General features: G+C 38.6%; 1 protein-coding gene across 1 annotated transcript; it reads right to left on the bottom strand.

Moving 5' to 3' along the window:
- Positions 1-6,308: 6,308 nt before the first annotated feature.
- Positions 6,309-18,168, bottom strand: LOC129755413 (odorant receptor 83a). Its single transcript, XM_055751900.1, has 4 exons — positions 17,140-18,168; positions 7,312-7,416; positions 7,036-7,191; positions 6,309-6,953 (listed from the first exon to the last, which is right to left on the bottom strand). Exons 1-4 carry the CDS (start codon positions 18,166-18,168, stop codon positions 6,900-6,902), a joined length of 1,344 nt encoding a protein of 447 aa, XP_055607875.1. The 3' UTR covers positions 6,309-6,899.
- Positions 18,169-19,151: the final 983 nt, after the last annotated feature.

Genomic DNA, 19,151 nt, shown 5'->3' on the forward strand with positions numbered 1-19,151 from the left:
TCTCAAATTTCGTTGTCAGGACTTACTTTTATTCACATGGGTTTCCGTCTCACGACATAACCTGTGAACAATATTCCTCCAATTCACTCGGTCCATGGCAACCGTTCTCCAACGTCTCAGACATCTCAAATACGCCATATCACGATCAACTTGATCTAACCACCTCGCTCGTTGCACTCCTCCTCATCTAGGTTTTACCGGATGCGTAGCGAAAACCTGTTTGGTAGGACAGTCGTCCGGAATTCTCGCAACATGTCCTGCCCAACATATCCGGCTAGCCTTCACCAGCTTCTAGATATTGGGTTCGCCATGAAGTCACGCGAGCTCGTGGTTCATCATTCGCCTTCACAATCCGTTCTCCTGCACGCCACCAACGATGGCTCCGAGCGTGCACAGGTCCTCCTCGAGCAACATCCACATAATCATCAACCCAATACTTCCTGCTTCGCGTTTCATTTTGCGGTAGATCTTCTCCACCGCCACAGATCATCTGCCGACTATATCAATGTCATCGGTAGAGCAGACAGGTTGACTGAATCTGTTGAAATTCGTGCCCCACCGCTCGTCGAATAACACCTTTAAACGCCACGTCCAACATCATGAAGGATAAACCATCGCCTTGTCGAAGCCCCCCCGCGCGATTCGAATGAACTGACAATTTACCCGAGATCCGCACACAGTACTACGTTCCATCCATCGTCGCCTTAATCAGTCTGGTCGGCTTCCCGGAAAAGCCGTTCTCGTCCATGTATTCCAAAGTCTTTTAAGGGGGGGGTTAGGGTCTAACACTTTCAAAAAATCGAATTTTTTATTTTCTTATTGTAAAACATTTCAAGAATGTTGTGTCAAATTTTCAAGTCAATTGAAGCAAAACTGTAGAAGTTATAGGCCTTTATCTCCTCCTATCTAATTCTGCAAGAAAGCAAGAGCAGAAACTTCAAACGCGTTTTTCTCGAAAGCACATTTTTAAAGTCCGTGGACATCGTCATTTGAAAACTACTTATCCGATTCTTTTCAAATTTGGAACATATTTTCTACATATAAAATACCAGACCCCAACGTTTTTCTTTTTCGATTTTTTTACTTTGGGGAGATTTTACAGGTGAAAAATGGTGGATTTTTAAGTGAAAAATCGTAGTTTTTACTTCAAACAGCCACAAAAATTTCATAAAAATATTTTAAAGTTAAATAAAAACGTTGGGGCCCAGAAAAACATCTATTAAAAATATTTTGCTCTGATTTTTTGACTTCAGATGATTCTGTGCTGAGATACAGTGTCCACCGCGAATCCTGTTTTCTAAAAGGCATCCTCGAAAGTGCTCCGTCACCGGCTTATTTTTCAATATTTTTCTACGAAAAAATTACTAAATGTTCTTTTAACAATGCTTTGTATAATGCAAAAAATTTGAATACATTTATTTGAACGATAGCTCTAGAAAAAAATCGTGAAAATTGTGTTTTTTTATACCCGTTAGACCCCCCCCCCCCCCCCCCTTAAGTCGATGAACAGATGGTGCGTAGGGACTTGGTGTTCACGGCATTTTTGGAGGATTTGCCGTAATGTGAAGATCTGGTCCGTCGTTGACCATCTCTCCATAAAGCCGGCTTGATGACTTCCCACGAATCTGTTTGCTTTTGGTGTTAGGCGGCGGAGTAGGATTCGGGACAGCGCTTTGTAGGCGGCATTTAGGACAGTGATCGCTTGGTAGTTCTCACAGTCCAATTTGTCACCCTTCTTGTAGATGGGGCATATTACCCCCTCCTTACACTGCTCCGGTAGCTGTTCTATGTTCCAGATCCGGATCATCATCCGGTGTAGGCAATCGGCCAACTTGTCCGGTCTCATTTTGATGAGAGCTGTGGTGCCATCCTTCCTAACCGATTTGTTGCTATTCGGCTGGCGAATGGCTTCCTTAAATTCACTCATTGTTGGTAGTGGCTACGCCGGCGATGTACCTCACCACCTTGGTCTCCTGCATGTGCGCCGTTCAGGTTTTCATCGAAGTGCTGCTTACACGTTTCGATCACGGTACATCTCGGCTTGCGGCAAGAATTCTCTACGAGATGCTTTGAGTGTCTGGTAGTACATTCCCGCAAAACATGATGTGGTGAAGAAGGACGCAGACTATCAGCAACGAACGTCTCAATGGTGATTGCCTTTCTTGATGACTATCAACCTTTTAGGATCATTGTTGATATGTATCATCTTTGAGCGATCTATGTAGGCTATCAGATGATTTGTTATGTTTCGCTTTGCGTAGAAGGACAAAATCATGACTAGGTAACCGCAATGAACTGCCCAGCATGTGTTACGGCTTTTTTAAACATGTGGTCCTGGTATTTTTTCAGATTTTTCCTTCTGAAACATTCATGATCGTCTATCAATAACGAACATTATCAACAATGATGCGAGGATAGACGTTCGGAAATGATTGAGGGAGTGACGTTCAAAATGTATCACCAAGTATGTCGATCACCGTCGATAAGCCACGTGACGAATAGCAACGGTAGCCTCAGATGGGGCATGGTATATTTTCTTGTATCAAGTTAGTGTTGATTTTCGACATATATTCAATGGGTACATTTACCACGTGCGTATTACAGCACTCGGAGGTATATGTATTCTAGCTTGAAACGAATCCTGATTGCTTTTCTTGAGCGATTTTCCGAACATTGCTGCCGCCCGCTCGTTTTCTTCGTCCATCTCTCTGCTACACTTCTCGTCAAACCAGCCGTTTAGTCGTGTTAGTTACACATGCCCAAATACCTTCTTCGCAACGCTGTTGATGGCTTGGCTTGGTGGTATCCCTATAGTCCTCAAGATGGGCTTCGTCAAGCTCGCCCTCTACCAGCAGCGCTTCTTCGAGCTATTGCGCGTAGTCTGCCGCGACCTCAGGTTGCTTTAGTCGTGCGATATTAAACCGAGGCGGGCGTCGGTTTCGTATGTTGTTAACTACGGAGAGTTTTGGGCGCATCTTCACCATCACCAGATTGTGGTCTGACTGGCGCTTCGACAAGATCTGTCGTCGATGATGTCCGAGAAGTGCCGGCTGTTCATCAAAACGGGGTCGACCTGTGATTGCGTTTGGTACGGGGATCTTCAGGTGTATTTGTGTGGGACTCGATCTAGAAGAAGGTACTACGTACGGCCATTCGTTTGGAGTCTGCGAAATCTATTAGTCTGATGCTGTTTTCGTTGGTCAGCTGGGGCGCGATGAACTTCCAATTTTCGGTTAGAATTCCTCATCCTGGAAGATAAGAGCGTTAAAATCCCTGATGACGATCTTGATATCATGTTTTGGGCAGCGATCGAATTCGTTCGTAATTCGTCTTTGTTGTCACCGGTGCTTCCGAGGTGAGGTCTGTGCGCGTTGATGATGCCGATGTTGTAGAACCGGCCCTTGATTCTCAGCCTGCAAATGCGTTGGTCGATCGGCCACCACTCGATCACACGCTTCTTCATCTTCCATATCGCTATAAAAGCTGTTCCAAGCTCGTGTGTGTTGCTGCATCTCTGGTAGATTGTATGCTCCTCTTGGAATGTTCGTACCGTGGAGCTTATCCAGCATACCTCCTGCAGGGCTACGATGTCGCATTTGCGGCTGTTCAATTCGCTGGAGAGCACGGGGGTACTGCCCATGAAATTTAGAGATCGTCAATTTCATATTCCAAGTTTCCAAGCTGGTTTCTTTTTGTCGCATTGATAATTGCGATTTTCATCCAAAATTTGTTGTTCATTGTTCGTTGCTAATTTTTTTTGGCATTCACGGGATCGCAAGGCCCGCAGCTAACCCCACTATCTCGCAGGACGTCCGTCGTGATGTTGCTGTTTTGGGCCCCGTACACCACCAGGACGTTGTTACACTCAGCACGTCGCCCCTGACATGGAGAACAGACGCGTAAGGAGCCTCCTATCCACTAAGGTTGCTTGCACCCTAACCATCCCTACGGAAAGTTTGAAAATCGGAGTTGTAAGAAAAGGGGTCATATGACTACTACCCGAAGGTTGGGTGTATGGGGTCTCGAGTTGCACCCTAACTACAATTCGCTAGCTATCGTTAACTCGCCTGAATACAAAATTTTTATTGTTTTTTATAAAATAAATAAGGTTTTCAACGATTTTTTTTTAATCCTAACAGAGAATTAAAATGTAGTCTACTTCCAAATCAAATTATCATCTCCACGGCAAAGCTCCGCCAGCAATCCAATCAATCAGGCAGGATTCAGTGTGGCCCAGCCAGGAGACATTTTTGATTCAATTTATATTAAACTTCTCCATTCGCTGGGGTATAATGTCATTTCTCTCAGCTTCTGCTGACGCTTGGCTGTCATCAGTTGTTGCTTGGTAGTTAGCTACTAGTAAGAAGTTGTTTGATGAAAGAGGTAATAATGAAACCTCTGCTTGCTGATGCTTTCTCCACTTCCCCTTCCGTTTCTTGTTTGTGTATCAGAAAGAGTTGAAGCACGAGTAGGTAGAGATTCATCAGCAGAGTCCGTTCGCTCACCAGCCGTGCTATAAGTAAAGGCAATTAATATTTTCATTGCCTAGTTAAAAGTGTCCGTAATGAAAAAGTTTCTCCTGTCTGGCTTTATAGACTTTCGACAACGGGTAATAGGATTGGAAGTGTAGTTACAGAAAGGACTTCATCATTGGCCAGGATTTTGCTTGGGAGTGATAAATTTGCGGTAATGAACGGATGAAAAGTGATGATGATTGTGTTGATTAAAATTGTACGAAAAGTTCTTCATTGCGTTTGGCAAGCATTAAGTAGACTGGTAGATGTCTGCATCAAGGGACACATGTATTATTTGCGCTGAAGTCCTGAAAATTGAAATTTTCTAATGACTATTTTTGTTTATTCCCATAAAAATTTTGATTTCCAATATGGCTATTAAAAGTTCCACCCAAAAGCAAGATGCCATATTTCAATGCCAATCATTACTTTGTCTTTGCCAAAAAGTGTAATGAGATGGATATAACTGCGTCGTGTGTTGATGTATACAATGCCAATTTCTAAAAATTCCCTGTAGGCCAATTGATGCATATTGCATAAATATTGGATTCCTCATCGCTTATCCTAAGATTTGACCTGTAGATTTAGAATAAAAAAAAATATTTTTTTTGCTGTTTTGCATTCATCACCAAGTTTTTCACCAACGTGTTTGATATTTACCTACTACGCATTGGGGTCTTATAGTGTTTTCGTTTATTAGCAGTGGCAACCTAGTTATCCACGAGTTTTGCCCTAACTGCTGTTTTTGTGTTCGTTTATTAATTCAGAAGTCCACTAGAATTGCCCGAGGTTTGAACCTCAAGCAGGCGGTTGCAACCCGTAGAAGTTGTCAGTGTTGGGGGTAAGCATAAGGTTCACTATAGCAACCATATATTTGCATCGTCCCGGGTGACGATTCTATTTGTTTATTCAGGGAAAGTTTTGCCCTGCGCCAGTGGAGAAAAACGAAAACGGCATTAGTTTGTGGTGCCAACAACTGAACAATTTATTGCACTTCGTAGAAAATGTGAAATGTAATTTTGCAAGGCAAAATTCTCCAATTTATTCACCCTACTTTTTAAGTTGATACATTTATGATAGATACATTTTATAATTTGTGTGGATTAGAGATGTACCGAATAGTGGTATTCGGCGAACGGCCGAATACCGAATATTGACCTTTTCAACTATTCGGCCAAACGAATATTCGGCCGAATATTCGGTCGAATATTCTTTTTAGTTTAAAAAAAAAAATAACTAAGCGATTATTTCAATGCTTTCTATTTCTTCCATATAAATACCCCTCATGTTTTTTAGTTGATAATTTTTAACCAGATGATATTATCGGATGATGTATTACAAGATATTTTTCAAGTAGGGGTCTTTCAGATTTTTAAAATGTCACCAATAACTGAAAAGACATCAGATGACTCCTCGCTTCTAGGGCGTTTATCAGCAAAGAGATTGCGTTCCTGTGAAATCTGGGATTAAACATGTCGAAACAGATGCCAAGCTTTTTACAATTGCATCTCTGATATTGAATTAGATGAAGGTAGAATTTGAGTGAGATATTTTCAAAAGAGTTATTGAAAAAATAAATAATCTTTAACTTTAAGCATACCATTCTTTCAACCACACGTATCCACACGGTCAGGCATTCAGGACGATTTTTGAAAAAAAATATATAGAAAAGGGCAAAATTAATGTATATTTCGAAATTTTTGAAAAGTCGTTATTGAACACAAAATTTGAAAATTTTTAAAGAGGAATTTGAGTTTTTTATTTGATTTAGCAAATAATCTGAATAAACCCGAGAAAAACTTGGGAAGTTTTAAACAATATCTGGACATCCCGGCCAGATTAGACTTATCTGGATGCTTTACTGGATTTATGGGCATGCCGGAATATATCCAAAAAATCTGGAATAAACTATAATCAAAGTTTAAAACGAAACCGTCAAGCATTCTCCTGCACGATCTTCAGTGAAAGATACGCGGATACACCTAAGATGTTTTACTGAAACCATATTTTTCCTTTTTTATAGTAATTTAACCCATTAAGGTCATTCTTCCTAGTAAATAACTGCTGAAATCATAAGTTTTCAATGATTGTGTGGCTTTTACAACTTTACTTTTGGATATTTTATCAATTATCCAAAAAATTTTGAAAAATTTAGAAGTCGGTAGTAGATATTCGGCCTATTCGGCCTATTCGGCCGAATACTTAGCCTGACTATTCGGTGAGCCGAATATTCGGCTTAACGGTTTTTCGGCGGTATTCGGCGCCGAATATTCGGTACATCTCTAGTGTGGATTATCTCAGTGCTTAGCTTATAACTGTGCCACATTAACTTCATTGTGCTAAAAACTGTGCTCGAAAACTTGCTTCAATACCCCCTGGGATGCTTTAATGCTGTAATTTTTTCAACAAAGTATAGTACGAAAACGAAGCCGTCATCACCTGCAAGGATAATTAGGGACCGGAGTTTAACTTTTCGTCCTCAACCAGGAAGATACAGGGATGGAAAACCGTGAAACCTTACCGAATAGTACGTTTCGAAGTCTAGCTCGTAGAGTTTGAAGGCGGTCAGCTTCAGGGGCTTCAGCGAGTTCATCATGATAAAGACCGCCCGCTTCCGGAAGGCAGCTCCGCACTCGTACCAGGGGGTGGTCATCAGCGCGTCCCCCACCCGGATGCTCTGAATTTTTCGGAAGAAAAGAAGCAGATATGGTAAAACGGAATAATTACTGGGTGCTGCATGCTGTGTGCAAAGCAAAGATATTTCGGTAACTGGAACATCCAATTTCGAAGCACCTACCTGATTCTTCAAAGTTTGTCCCAAATAGCACATGCAGAAGAGTTCCGTCATTGTCAGCAGAAAGTACTCGATGATGTTCATCAGCTTCATCGGACTCAGTGCGTCCTTTAGAAAAAAAAAACCATGGGTGTTAGATTTGTTTCATCAACCTGAACATAATATGGATTTTTAAAATTGTGGGGGAATTTTTTTCCTAGCTTTAGAATGATCTGCTGCTCGATGAAGCAAGAAATTTAATTGAAATCGGAAATGCACATAAAAATGATTTTGAAAAGAAATAACAGATTATTGATTGGAATCCTGATTCATTAAATATTCATTTCAGGTTTACTTATCAGACTTTTTTTTTACTGAAGAGTAATCTCCGAGTTATTTTTTCAACCTTCCTTCATATGCTTGTAGTCTATATTCGAAGTTAGGAATACAACTAACCCAATTTTTGGTCCATGATGACAGTTCTAAGTAAAATAGTAAAATTATAAAAGTCAAAAGCTGTGCTTCTGATAGAGCTCAGCGGGCAAGCCAGTTGCCTCCTAAGCCGATGTCCGCGAGTTCGGGCACAATAATGACTTTCATCGAAACTTAAAAAAAAAACACACTATGTACAATTATGAGTACATAATTGTTTACGACTGGTGAAATTGTATAACGGGAAGATTTTCGGCTTTTTCAGTCAGTTTACGGATCCAAAACACCTTCTTTTCTTATTCCGACGTTTCGTTCTTTATTTGAACTTTTTCACAGGAATCTACCACAAACATATAGTGAAACTAATTGACAACAAAAAGGTAGTTAATTATAAACTTACAGAGAATTGTGTTTCTTTGTCTGGAGGATCATTAGAAATTAAATTTGCATACACTAATTGGACACTTTTTATCATCGAAACGCTAGAAATATTGAAAAGAAACACTTAGATAAGGAATCTTTTTTTTTTTAAAAAAGTATAAAAAATATTAAAAGAGGGAAATTTACTGTCTAGAGAGAACTCCAAACACGAAAATCAAAACTCCGAAAAATCAAAAACACTCCGATCACTAGTTTGTAGAACTACCAAATGATGTTGTTGATGTGGCGATTTCGCTCTCCTTCGGTGTGTTGATCTTCGGTCTACTTCCTTTTTTAATAGTGTTGAGGATACCGGAATATGTGGAACTGAGATGGTCAACATCGGATCTCTTGTTCACTGTTTCATCTGTGTTAATAATGTGACAAACTTACAATATGGGTAGCGCTGACTCTCGACGGCTTTCATCAGTAATAACAGTACCGTAATCCGGGGTAATATTGATCACTTTTTTCAATATTTTTTTATTATTTTTTCTGTTAAGGGGAATGTGGCATGTTTCATATTTTAAAAACCAATACTGGACTCCTATGAACCTAAAACAAGGTTGCAGAAATTTATTAGACTGCTTTAAATTTGATTTAAAAATCGATTTCGTCTCTGTTTTGAATCTGATGCTTTGGGGTAACATTGGTCAGTGACTATTTTCGACGATTTTTACGAGTTTTCTTGATCATAAAGAATACAAAACACCTTCATAATATTAACAAATGCTAGTTTATCAATTTTACCTTGCTTTTCAACGTTTTCTTTCAAAAACATATAAATCAAAGAACAGTTATGCTGCATACATTAAGGGGCAAAAATTATAACAATTGCTAAATAATTTTAGCTTCAAAATACAAATGAAATTTTACCATCACACATTCCCCTTGGCCCTCCCATTATTTCGATTTACATTTTTTCTTCAAATTTGACCATTTGATAGGGTTCCTATCCATTTGTGCAATACGGGCTTACTCTATGAAAATGTCTTTATTTTTTAAATATGACAAATTTATCGTTAAATGACTATAAAAGTAGCACTCTAACTGTACATATACAAAGAAAAAAAGTTGTTCTATCACATTCAACCACCAGTTTGCTTCTAAATGATTTTTGGTATCATCAGAAGAACTGTTTGTTTGCGAACCCTGGAAAAAATAGATATTTTAAGATTTTGTAATTACATTTTTTAAAACAGAGAAAAATTTCAAATACAAACCAAATTTTTCATATTTGATACTCAATTTATAAGCTTTCAAACGTTGAAAACAGTTTTCGAAAATTCAAACTATACACTGAGTTATTGATGATAATGTGGAAAAATTTATTGTTGGTCAAATTTACCCCGGTGATCAATGTTACCCCGTTTTACGGTACCTTTCAAATTGAAGCGATGTTCCGTTTCTATGCAATGTTGAAATAGAGCTGTTTTTCCTTTGAGATCCGAGATTTCTTGTTGTTTCCTTGGGCTATTATTGATGGCATATTCATTCAAAAGTTGGTTCAATTTGTTTACATTACTGGCGTGTCCTCCTATGCACTGAACCTCGGAAATACCCAAACTTGAGAACTTTCCCCGCCAACCCGAATGAAACTCCCTCCCTACAGGTTTGGCTATTTGTGGCATAGCACAAAGTTAAGCTATTAAAGGAGAACTCATCCCCCAAACTCTACTACCGCAATAAAAAGGAAATCAAAACAAAAATATTTACTGCCGGTACGAGAATCACACCCATACCTGCAATGGCACTGCGATTACCATCTCAGGATGCTAACCGCTCGACCACCGGAGAGTTGTTGAGAGAGGCAGTTACATCATCGTATATGCGAGACTTTCTGCGAATGAAGCGGGAATGAAAGTTATCCCCCAAAAAAATAGTTCTTCGCTTTGAACCCCCAAACCAAAATCTGCCAAGATGGAGGTAACAGAATCAGATTCGCTTACAACAAAACCCCCCAAAAAAACAGTTCTCCGCTTGAAGGACAAGTTTGGCTTATTTTCAAGCTGTGATTTTTTCACAAATTTTAGTTGTCAATATCGAACTCAGGTTTGGCGGGTGGCAGTTCTCAAGTTTGGGTATTTTCGATTTTCAGTGTGCGCGTTTTCAGGGTGTTGGTGCTGTATCTTCATATCTGGTTTCCGTAAAACCAAAGACCCAATTCCACCAGATAACTACCTTTTTGTTGTCAATTAGTTTAACTATATGTTTGTTGTAGATTCCTGTGAAAAAGTTCAAATAAAGAACGTAACGTCGGAATAAGGAAAGAAGGTGTTTTGGATCCGTAAATTGACTGAAAAAGCCGAAAATCTTCCCGTTGTACAATTATGTATTGTATTTATTTCACGATTTTCCCAAGACTTGTAAAGTAAGCTGTTTCTACCCACTGGTGGCTTAAATCGCAAACTTCCTTTTAGGTTGATGCGCTTTAAGTCACTTCCCGGTAGCAAATTGAATTGTTATTCAGCAATTTGTTGGAGTGGCGAGCGCGTTTCTATCGATTCTGTCATGACGACGTTCAACCTGACCAAGTTCCCGGACGTTTGCCGGACCATGCCTGAAGCCGTAATAGAAGGTGTTCATGATTCCGATGGAGTCATAGCTTACGAATTCCGCCAACCCTCACCATGGCACTATGGGGTTTGAGGCGGCAAAAAGTCAAAAAACTGAACTTTATCGGATCGCTTTTTTATTATTACTAGTTAATAACTTTATATTTAACTAAGATATTCCCAGTTTTTCAACTCATTATCTTGATAACTGAACGCACCACAGACATCAGACTTTGAAAAATTGAAAAATTTATATGATGAAGAAAAAAATTTAAATCACATATATTTCTATGGAAAACATTTTTTTTCTTAAATTTAAAGTACACCATATGAAAGCTTGTATTAAAAGCTTTCATTTGAACCATTAAAAATTTTTACACACTAAATTGATCTATGATAAAAATGAGTAAATAATTATTTTTTTCAAAAGTCAAAAACTTTAAAGACTTGCCAAAAAAAATTCCCACATTTCCCCATATTCTTTTCACTATCAAGATCTAGAATAAAATCCTAAAAATACAATGAAAGAGATTCCAGGCACCTTAAAGCACCGTTTTTTGAGTTATAGTCAAATAAAGCTGAAAATATCATGCCATTGGGTAATTTTTACCCATTAATGAGTATAAATTCAACATAGTTGATGTTGATTTGTCAAAAAAAATGTTTCTCATGATTGATCAATAATTTCACATATTTTTCTCTTGAGTTTCATGAAATGTCTTGATGTTATTTATCATTTAATGATCAATTAGTCCAAAATTTTTTTTCAAAAATAACAAAATAGTCTAAAACACCTAATCATACTTTTTGCCGGCTCATTGTATGGAACTGCCTCATAGTGCATGGGCCAGTTTCTGTATGAATTTGCCTTTCCGATGCCGGAGGTGAGTTGTTGAACCAAATTTGTTTTGAGAATTAGTTTGATTGTGATCATCTTATTGCAATAGAAAACATTCAGCTCCCGAAATCCGGTTGTACCGGTTGTCCGGAAGAGCTGGAACGGATTTCTGCATTCCGGTGAGTTATGTAGTGCTTGGGTGGCAAGCTTTTCCGCAGGACAAGTCGTTTCCAGATCGGCTAGGTTTAACGAATCCGGCATTCTCATTAGAAAAACCTCCACAGAACTCGCTCCAAGATGCAAAAATTAACCATATTCATAAATCAGTCACCCTATTTGAGACTTCCCAAGTAATACCGATTGTTTTGTAAAACTCAATCTAGTAGCCTACTATAAAACTTTGCGTGAAATCGCTTCGGAAAGAATCATTCGGTTGATTTCTTCCGAGTTTAACTTGTGTGCAGATAGATTTTATCTTCGTTCCAATCATTAAGTGATTGCACACAAAACGAAGATAACAGTTCTGCATTGATGTTTTCCATGCCTCGCAGGAATAAAATCACACCAACGAAACAACAGAACGAAGCTTACCGTACACGAACGCACACTAGCGATCAGTGATGCCACATTTTCATCGGTATTTTGGAACCCAAAAAAATCTTTTATCGGTATGGAAATCCCAAAAATCGGTATGAAAATCGGTATTTGAGGTGGATATTCTAAAATATTTACATTTTCAACTTCCTAGCGTATTTTTAATATAAATGGAAGCTTGCAATAAAAAGCAAGTCTAAGAACTCTCATGGATGTTAATTTTTAGTATAAAACTAGCTGACTAAGTGTGTTTTAGCATATATTATTCCATTTTTTCCGTAACTTGGTTCTAAGTAACGCAAGTTTACATAAAAAGACAGTTTTTAAATTTTAACAGAACTTTATGATTGCTACGACTTATACATTTTTTTCATTTTTAAACTATCTGCTTTTGCAGACGAAAAGTAAAAATCATAAATGAAAACATTTCTTTCCAGTACTCATAATTGAATGGAAATCTAATTCAAAAGCTACCGTTTGATTAGTGAACCTTCATATAAGAGAAGCGACATCTGATCCCTCTTAAAATGAAATATGTGGCAACATCGCCGAAATCTTGGACAAAAAAATTCCCAGCACTGTTTTCTGGCTCAATGTTCAAGCTCTAAAGTGAACGCTCCTCCAATCCAACAAAACAACATTGAACTCGATGCCCGAAGGATCGCGATAAACGGTATGAATGACTTGAATTTCGTTAATAATCAGTTAGCTTTCTAACTAGAAACATGATTCACCAAAGCATTAAAAAAAAATTGCACCTAATCATAAATTCATATGACCAGCTAAAAAATTATCTGTTTGAACTATAACAACAAACGCAATACCTTCCTTGGTTGAGTTTTCAATAAGAAAAGTAAAAGCTCTGCGACAAAATGCTCCGATCGATTGGAATCGATTTTGACAGTTCTTTTGCTCGATTGGAATTTTGTGTTTCAGATGTCACTTCTCTTATATACAGGTTCACTACGTTTGATAAGAAAAATAAGGGCATGGCGATCACCTTCAGGTTACACGTGGTTTAGGCATATTATTGAAGTAAAAACTTGGTACTTTAATTGATGTTTAGCTAAAGTGGGATGTAAATTTGATAAATTAGATAAGGCAATAGAACCAGGTCAACCTAAAGTAAATTTTAATTTAGTAAGCACTTACAAATCTAATGGCTTTTTGATGTTCGAGGTAAACATGGACCCAAGTTGATGTTCTTCGTTTGGTTGATGTTTTTTTTTGCCAAACTGGCCATTTCAGCTTTCAAAGCCTTAAGTATTAGATAAGAGTTCTAGCGATTAAAAAAAGAAATGATTGCAGAAAGTTGAGAGAGTTGTTGCTTCAATTTTTTTTTCAGGCAATGGAAAATTAATTTTATTTTTTGAAAAATCACGCATTAGTCATATGAAAACCCAAGAATTTTATGCGGAAATAAATGAGAAACGTGTTCTAAAACAAGGTGTTCCCAAGAAAAATATTTTAAAACACATAGTTTTTCTAAAATTGAAAATACCCATTTTGCCATGTGATATCATTTACTTGGCTAACAAGATGGAGAAGGATTGAAGATTATACAGATGATATGACAAACCGTGTATCTGATTGCACTTCAAATCTTGACATACCACATCTGGTGACAAGTTGAACAAGGATTTTATTCCAACGGTATATATTTTCCCTTGAAAAGTTAGCATCTCAGGAGACAAGAGCATTGTCAATGGTCAATGTCTTTAGAAACTTCTACCTTTGCTGGCAGTCGCAGAAGGTCAAATATCAGCCTTGAGCTGAGTCCATTGGCTTTGAGGTTGAGCACTATAATAGTGCATCATTTGACAGAACATAGGAACAAAACAGCGCGAAAAACTGAACGAATTATGAGAGTGAACCCGCCAGCTACCGCACTTTGTTTCCTTTCTACGGGACCTTTACGAGGATAGGTTGAATTAAGTGGGAATGTGGAAGTGGAATGGAGTTTCAGTTAAAATCTTAAAAATCGGTATGAAATCGGTATGTTTTGCCAAAAATCTGTAATCGGTATATACCGATTCTTGGTAAAAATTTTGCTCAAAAATCGGTATAAATACCGGAAAATCGGTATGTGTGGCATCGCTGCTAGCGATCGTTGCCCGACGGACCGAGTGAACATTGCCTCGCACCCTTCTCTCGCTCGTTTCCCGTTCCCTTGTATCTATCAATTTTAGCCACGCCCCCATGCGTTGTCCGATTGATTTGTTCTGCTGCCGAACGAAAACGATTTGGATTTTGCATTCGCAGAACTGTAGGGGAACATGCCCTATTATGCGCCACCTAAGCGAATCGCTGATTTTCTATGTATTCCACGTACAAATTGTGTTAAAAATGGGTGTAATCGTTGAAGAAAAGTGTTTCCTACAAATTCCTATGATTTTTCATCACTCAAATTACCATAGTTTCTTCAAAAACACGATTTTTAAAAACCATGTTCAAAGCCACAAAACAAAACTGTGTTGCGAATACGCGCCGCTGTGTATTCAATACGCGCCTAGCAGCCGAACACACCCGAGAGCAGCCGAAGACCGAAAACACACCAATACTTACAGACACTTTGACTGAAAAGAAAATCAAAATGGACTAATAGAAATTTAACAAAAAATGAAAAATAGGTTTTTTGGGCTGAATTAACGCTCAAAATATGGTTTTAGACTTTTTGTTCATTTCCAATGAAAATTGGCCTTTTTGAAAAATCAATGCTATTTTCAGCCTACTACGATTGGCGCGTTATAAAGAGCGCATGGGCCGTGATAGAACATACCCATGAAAAGCATACCTTAGCGAGTTCAGTATGATTTTTTAGCATAAAACCATAATTTAGATTCTCCTCTATCGATGTGTCAGAAAATATTGTCTTATTCGTGTTTCTCTGCTTGGTGACACCTTATTAAAAGTGTTTTAAAATTTAGATCGAAATGAAGAAAAACCTAAATTGTGAAATTATCACGACACAGGGGCATTTTAAGGAAAAATTCATACTTGCCATGACCAATCACAGCATTTAAAACAAATTGGTAATATTTTGCAGGCTTAAAATGTTTCAGATTCTTCAGAACAAGAGTGGCGCGTATTAGCCACATGGGGCGTTATATGAACTTTTCCCCTACGTTCGCTTCGCTGATGTTTCCCCCGATTGCTGTTCACTTCTGCCGAGTTTACCCGAAGCTTAGTTCCTGATGCTTTCCGATGGAACTATCGATAGCATCATTGCATTCTAAAGCGGGCCATAGACTACACAAATTGGCCTGTACAAATTCGATGATTCCGCGTCGATTGTTTGATCTATGCTCGCCCACACACTATACAAACATATTTCTCGCGAACACAAATGATTGCTGGCGAAAACAGCAACAGCAACAAAAAAAACCATCTCCACCCCGGCTGGGAGAATGTTTTGTACAAAATATTTCGATCCCGACCGATTTTACTCCAACCGTTTGGGCGCTCATTCAAGCAGTGCCATACACTATGCAAATCGTGCTCACAGCGACAAAATTTCATCGAATTTCATCGCATTTGTACAAATGTTGTGTAGTCTGTGGCCCGCTTAAGTTTAAAGCGGGCCATAGACTACACAAATTGGCCTGTACAAATGCGATGATTCCGCGTCGATTGTTTGATCTATGCTCGCCCACACACTATACAAACATATTTCACGCGAACACAAATGATTGCTGGCGAAAACAGCAACAGCAACAAAAAAACCATCTCCACCCTGGCTGGGAGAATGTTTTGTGCAAAATATTTCGATCCCGACCGATTTTACACCAACCGTTTGGGCGCTCATTCAAGCAGTGCCATACACTATGCAAATCGTGCTCACAGCGACAAAATTTCATCGAATTTCATCGCATTTGTACAAATGTTGTGTAGTCTATGGCCCGCTTAACGAAATAAAATCGTTCTGCAAAGATGAGCAAAGTGCGAGTATGTAGACTCGCGATTTTAACTAACATCTCTGCTATTTAGTAGGATTGAGTTTGATGGTAGGAAGAAAAATCAATTGATACACTTATTAATACTGATATTATATATGGCTACGTAGGTTTATTTTACTAGATCACGTGATTAATAAACCTATTTAGTTGGGTGGTTAATACTAAATAGATAGTTTGATACCCCTATTAAAAAGCCGAACGTCGAATATCTTTTCTACCTTATCGCTCTACTAATCATGCTTCTCATCACCCTATTTGATAGGCCTACGAAATCAGCTTATTAATCGGCTGATGTCCTGCAAAAACTCCCATATTTAAGTGGCAATTCAACAAAAGCCCGATTAATATGAACAAAAAACGGCCGACGCACCCTACGCGAGCTGACCAAGTATGGTGAATAATAGGGTGTATTTTCTATCGGGTTTTCTGCTCTGGAGTTGCGTTTTACATCAAATTTATTCAAAATGGGGTAGATTTTGGAATACGTGAAGGCTCGGCTTCTTTTCTCATCGAACCACCAGCGGACACGGTAACAAGTCAGCAGCCCGTGGGGCCATAACCGAAGTTCCGAATGCCAAAGTTAGAGGCCTAAGTGACCATTGTTGCGTTGCAAAAGATTTTTAATATTTGTAATCTATTTTACTGGCAATCTCGAGGAAAAAATCTTTAGGTAGCAAATGATGAACCGGCCCTGTTGATACGGATTGAACTTCACGATCCGACATCAAAAGGGCTATCAAATGTAAAGATGGCTAGTCGACGTAACGTCCATTTCAAAAAAAAAATTCCATACTAAATTCAACTATTTGCGGAAAACAGCTTAAAGTAAAATGTCTACATCAGCAGCGGTCTACCAATCGATACATTAGTTTATTCAAAATATTACTACGAAAACTTTGACCATGATAAGAGGAGAGTTGGTTTAAATCCTCTATAAATAAAAAAAAATAGAATAGAAAAGATAAGAGGAGCTTTATATGTCTACAAAAATAATTCTAAATGATAGTAATCTCAAAAAGTACATGAGTTTTGGTGATAACAGTAAAATGATACTCACCGTAGTAGCATTGTAAGCGGTGAGACACAGTAAAATCAGCATCTGACCCAATTTAATCATGACAAAAGGATGATAGCACTCTTCCACTCGGTAGCAGAAATTGATCAACATTGCGTGATGCTCAATACATTCATCCAAAGCAGTTGCTAATTCATCGGACAGCTCCGACAAGTATCGATGCTTCTCCGGAAGTGGCTTTTGGATCTTGGTGGGAACTTTGGGTGCATTTGACAAATCCTCATAGAACACTTCATCGATGTAGTACCGATTGGGCTCGCGCAGAGTCATCTTTTGCATCATCTGCAGCGTCGATAGCTTAAACCGGTAGCTGCCCTTGTTGATCATAGCCGTATTGCAGACATTGCTCAAGCTGCAACACAAAATGTCGAACTGCCCACAGACGGTAAAGATGCAAGACATAACAAGCGATCCTGCCATGCCAAAAACTAATCCCACCTGCAGCTGCCCTAAAACTTGACCCAAATAAGCTAGCTCGTACATCGGAGATTGGCGAACGTCAACCGGATACCAACACTGGAACGGAAGCGTTTTCTCGTGCTGCAGAATCGGAAACAACGCCCAGTGAAGAGTTCCCAGCACACAGACCACAATCCAAACTTTGAAGAACTTCTGCACGAATCGCTGAGACGAATCATACTTGATGTAAGTAACTCCAGCTGCCGATCGACGTTTGAACTTGTCCCGCATATCGGTCATCAAAGCCAAACTCTGCTTCTGGTTTACCAAGAAAAACACATGAATCATATTCATAACGCAGTAAATCAACGTCGTCACCAAAACCATAAACAAATCGTTCAAATTGTCCAAACTATCCAGCACCGTCTTGATATGAAGCACCGCAATGTGCAAACAAATCAGCTGCCAAAACATAACGTAAAGCACATTCAGCATCTTGGAGATATTATAACGGCCTCTCAATCTTTCAGGCAGATGCCTATTGAAATCGTAGGGCCACAAAGCGACCGCCTGCATTAGTCGCGTGTAGATGATGATGTCCCGTTGATCCATTCCCGGTCAATTATTGCGTGAACGTTGAAGGATGATGTCCTGCCAACTGATTCGAGGGCACGATTTGGGAGCGCCATTTAAACGGGGCGTTCACAGTAAAGTCCCGATAGGGTGGTAGACCACATTTTCAAACTAAAAACCAAATCGAATACCAGTTAAAAAAAAATTATAAAGAGAAGCACTATGTTTAGAAAAACAAGTCTTCTTAAACTGAAGTCGCCAGATTTTTTTTCACATTCATTCGGACCGGTCAAATCCAGACAATTTTATCTAAAACCCTGGCAAAATCAAGGCAATTGATTTTATAATCTTCTGCTCAAAATCCGGCCAATATCTGGACAAATTTGGTCAAACTTCAGCAATTTGAACAAAAACCAATTAAAAATAACACTTGAAACATTTTGTTTTTCATCGAAACGCATCAGCGGAGGTTTAGTTATACTTAACCTTCCAAATCCTTTCGCTAAATATCCGTTTCGGGGAAATATGAGTTGAGGTTTGATTTCGTTCTCCTGGCAGTAACCTGGCTTGTTATCAAAAACTGGTTCAGAAAGTAAAAAGTCCGAAAAATCAATTTTATTTTTCAAACAGCCATAATTTTTGACAGCTTTTCTGTATTTAAGTGTTTCATTGATGTTTGAAATTGTCAAGAATTCATCTATCCGACAATGTATAGATATGCAGGGGACCAATGAAGGTTTTGACCGCTATCTCAAATCTTCCGGTAGAAAATAATCTGAGTTTAAAAAACGGCATCCAATTTCGGCTTTGCTTAACTGTATTTCATTTCCCAATGAACCGGTTACAAAACTCAAATATTAATTTTTGTCGTTAGTTTGATTATTATTTTCATAGAACATACTTGGTATGTCAAAATTTCCAGTTCCTCAGAATATCGGAATGATGATAAAGATGTTCGGGTCATATTGACCCGAACTGCTTTGGAGGATTAAGGCTTCTTAAAAACTGTTATAAATTATTTT

Source organism: Uranotaenia lowii, chromosome 3 (genome assembly GCF_029784155.1).
Source record: "Uranotaenia lowii strain MFRU-FL chromosome 3, ASM2978415v1, whole genome shotgun sequence".
Taxonomy (NCBI): Eukaryota; Metazoa; Arthropoda; class Insecta; order Diptera; family Culicidae; genus Uranotaenia; species Uranotaenia lowii.

Bases quoted from the DNA above. Each gene is read 5' to 3' on its own strand.
- LOC129755413 (XM_055751900.1), bottom strand. From the start codon at position 18,168: ATGGATCAACGGGACATCATCATCTACACGCGACTAATGCAGGCGGTC. The intron at 7,417-17,139 runs GTGAGTATCATT...TTTTTTCTAAAG, and splicing joins CCGCTTACAATGCTACTACG to GACGCACTGAGTCCGATGAA. The intron at 7,192-7,311 runs GTAGGTGCTTCG...CGAAAAATTCAG, and splicing joins GACAAACTTTGAAGAATCAG to AGCATCCGGGTGGGGGACGC.